General features: G+C 36.5%; 1 protein-coding gene across 1 annotated transcript in view; it reads right to left on the bottom strand.

Annotated features, from left to right (window-relative positions):
• LOC117100687 (MAM and LDL-receptor class A domain-containing protein 2-like) overlaps positions 1–4,182 on the bottom strand; it is a 25,563-nt gene that overhangs the window by 19,993 nt on the left and 1,388 nt on the right. The window contains exon 2 of the mRNA XM_033240474.1: positions 3,713–4,054. Within this exon, the coding sequence (XP_033096365.1) occupies positions 3,713–4,054 (342 nt within the window). The remainder of the gene's footprint in view (positions 1–3,712; positions 4,055–4,182) is intronic.

Genomic DNA, 4,182 nt, shown 5'->3' with positions numbered 1-4,182 from the left:
CTCTATTAATAGAGATATCTCTATTGAAAACTAAGATATCTCTATTAAAAACTAAGATATCTCTATTTAAAACTAAGATATCTCTATTAAAAATGAAAATAAAGATATCTTAGTTTTAAACAGAGATATTTTAGATTTAAACAGAGATATCATAGTTTTATATAGAGATATCTTAGTTTTAAATGGAGATATCTCTATTAATAGAGATATCTCTATTAATAAAGATATCTCTATTTAAAACTAAGATATCTCTATTTAAAACTAAGATATCTCTGTTTAAAACTAAGATATCTCTATTTTCATTGTTAATAGAGATATCTTTTTTTAAATAGAGATATCTTAGTTTTAAATAGAGATATCTTAGTTTTAAACAGAGATATCTCTATTAATAGAGATATCTCTATTAACAAAGATATCTTAGTTTTGTTTCCGGTACAGAGCAATATGGGAAGAGTGTTCATACTATCGGCAACTGAGGTAACTTAGCAAGAAAACTTTCCCCAAAGTAGGAGATTACTCAACCGTATAGACAAATGACCCACTCCTACTAATGAAGATTTATTATAGCCCAGAGTAGCCAGTTTCTGGCCTTGATGACTTTCGTAAACTTTCTTTTCTTGATTGTGTTTCAGTTCAGTAAGCCTATGTTTGTTTCAGTATACCTCCATGGTTTCAGGATTCCTGTATTTTGAGGAACAGCTTTGTGTTATAAATAATTATTTGGTTATGATATATCATATAAAGGTTATATAAAGTAAAGTGAATACTTTATATATAAAAAGAAAACTAATTCTTTTATCAAGTTTCTTTTTAAAGTTAGTCATTTGTTTCGTTATAAGATGCTTTAAAAATATGTTACAGCATAGTAAATATTCATTAGACTACAAGTATAGCCTCTATAGAAAAAAATTATAAAAAGGTATATAATGGTTAATCCAATTAAATGTGTTAATAATATTATTCCTATTAGCACACTGACCAGCAAAAGAATAACGTGATTCATAACATTATCACATGAATGTGGTGTAATATAATTAATTTTAAAAAATAATATATTCTATTTAGATATATATATATATATATGTATATATATATATATGTATATATATAGAGACGTATCATTGTGAAATGATGTAGCACGTTGTTCCATAACAAATATATTGGTGAAAGTGATGACAATGAAAACAAAAGTCAAGTTGACGTATTTTTGGAACATAATTTATTTAACACGAATATTTCGTCCACTCCTGTGGACTTCATCAGCGTGAGTGATATACATTGGAGATACTTAGCTACAAGTTGCCTGAAATTTAATTGGCCTATCAACAAAGCATGGGCGGTATTAGAACTTAATGCGAAATAAACAAAACTAGTAAATAAGAATTAACTAGAGAGCTGAGTTGTTATCTAAAGTAAGAAAGCTTACTAGCAAAGACAATGCCTTAATGCTGATTATAGATAAACAATAAGGAATGAGAAAGCAGATAATGGCTGTTCCCACGATATGCTGACTGTGAGGGGTACGACGTTAAACTGCATCCGGTCGACCCCATTTAATTTTGTAGTCTTTAAATAGCGGCCACTGACAGCAATAAAAAAAACAGCGGAACAGAGGTCGGATTAACTCTCCGGAATCAACGGCCAACCATACTTCAGGCGGGGGACCACGGGGGCCCGTGCCCCCCCCCCCCACGTTAGTCACTCCGAAAAATTAAAAAAATTGAGAAGAGTTAAAGGGAGGAAAGAAAGAGGGAAAAAAGGGAAGTGTACCCATGAGTTCAGTGACGGATCCAGCAGAGGGCGAAAGGAGAGCTCGATTATTTTACCACTCACTAATTTTGAATTTTCTACTGATTGACAACGAACACAACGCTATCTCCCCGACGAATAAATCAGGAGGTAAAAAGGCCAAAAGGCGGAGACCTAAAGACAGAGTTTTTTTTAGCCGGAATGTTGTACCCAACTATAGAACAGCTATCCATGCTCAGCATGGAGTAAGTGCGAAAATCCGCAGGCCACCGACCCTTAGGGCCCCTTTGATGCCCCTACCCTTGAGGGTCTAGGGTCCTCGCTCTATATACCTCGCTTTGTTATTAACAGCATAATGTGTCTCTGACAGCGACTGTATGACATATATTATATTAATCCAGTGATTATGGGATGCCCAGCCGGCCAAGGCCACCCTTTGTCAACATTTTAAAAAATGAGATAAAACATTCAAATTTTAAGTCTGAATGAGTGCCATTTCCGGGCATCTAAAGGTACCATAATCATAATTTGCTTTGCGACTACCCAGTATAGAATAGATTATAGGTCCTTTGATCAGACCTTTCCGACGCCCGTCCGTGAGGGGAGGGGTGTCTAAGGGAGGAGGAGCACTAGCCTACGAGGGAGCATAACTGCCGTCGGGAGGAAGTACCGTAAATAATTTTGTCGAGAAACACTGCTTAAATGAAAAAGAAATTTTACCGTCTGAGAGTGCCATTTCCGAGCGTCTATAGGGGACTATTCGTAAAATTTGCTCCAAGGATCACTGATCCTTAAGGGCCCCTTCGGTGCCCCTACCCATATTGTCCAGTAGGGTCCTCTCTCTATAGCACCCTAATCCAAAAGGGCTTTGCTGATACAAAACAGTGTGTCACGGACATCGACTGTAGGACAGCATATTTTTAATTTTATTTCAACCACTTTATTAAAAAGGATATAACATTCAGGCAAAACCTAGGTTACAAGCTTACCCTGCAAAGCAGGAGGCAAGGCAAGGTAACGAAAACAAAAGGACAAGGACAAAAAAAAAGAAAGGTTTAAACATCATAAAATCAGCAACGGTTTAAATTAATTTTCAAGTTACATCCAGTGACGGTGGTTGTTGTCCAGCCGGCCAGGACCCCCTGCATTTGTAAACATTAAGTTTAAAAATGGAGATAAAATATTCAAGTTTTAAGTCTGAATGAGTGCCATTTCCGGGCATCTAGAGGTACCAAAATCATAATTTGCTTTGCGACTCCCAGTATAGAATAGACTAAGCCTATAGGTCCTTGATTAGACCTTTGCGATGCCCGTGAGGGGAGAGGGAGCATAGCTCTCGTCGAGAGGAAGTCAATATTTTTTGACGAGGAGAACACTGCTTTGAAAAAGCATATTTTTACTCTGAGAGTGTCATTTTCGAGCGTCTAGAGGGTCCTATTCTTAAAATTTGCTCACCTCAGTCCCAACCATGGTGGGGCTGAGGTAGGTGTGGAATACCTATTGGCGTCCCCCCCCCCACCCATCCACCGTCAGAGAATTATTTCCGGATCCACCCCTGATACTTAGGAGTATAGCATTAAAGCTCAAAACAAAGGTCAAGCATATGAGGCTTTATGTATTATGCGCTCTATAAATCCGTAGTTGTTTATTATTATTATTATTATTATTATTATTATTAAAGTTGCCATAGCAATGACTAATGGAAACTGCGATCCAACTGGGTCTGCCCCTGACTCCAGATGATCAACCTTTACACATCCCTGCACCCCGCCCCTCCCAAAGACAACTCCGGATGCAGTCCTGCCTACAATGTGCATGGGTAGGCCTAATTAAATCAAATAAAACATATGCTGCAGCAATAATGAAAATTAATATATAAATAGTTAATAAATATTATGATTATGGTGGATAGACCGTTTTGACCATTACCTAATTCTATTATGATAATTTATTTTAAACGTACTACTTATTCCTGATATTTCAGCTTCAAATCCGCTAGAGGTTACGAAGTAATCGCTTTGAAAGACAACCGTTAACGGTGCCTTTGCTGACACTGTTGAAGGGATCTGGGAGCCAGTGTAGCTGACAATCTGCTCACCGTCGCTGAAGATGAGCACATAGTCGTAGTTTTTTTCTATGTCAAAATGGTTGAATTTAATCGAGAGCAAACTTCCCGGATATCGGGTACGAAACGTCCACCTGTACTCCATGTTGTTTTTATATCCATTTGGGTAACCAGGAGATGTAATAATCTGCGATGCATTAGGACAGAGGAGGTCATCAGTTGTCTTGTATAAGGGAATATCTATATAAAAAAAATAAAAAAATAAAAAAATATATCTAAACAACATAACTTTGAGAACCATCCAATATTACTTTAAGTGAACATAGTGTTTTAGCAAGTAACAAGCCTACTATTAAACTATATATATA

Source organism: Anneissia japonica, unplaced genomic scaffold (assembly GCF_011630105.1).
Source record: "Anneissia japonica isolate Jap-2015-1 unplaced genomic scaffold, ASM1163010v1 scaffold4446_len648930_cov198, whole genome shotgun sequence".
Lineage (NCBI taxonomy): Eukaryota > Metazoa > Echinodermata > Crinoidea > Comatulida > Comatulidae > Anneissia > Anneissia japonica.
The sequence above is the reverse complement of the archived record's forward strand: the minus strand, read 5'-3'. Positions and strand labels throughout refer to the sequence as shown.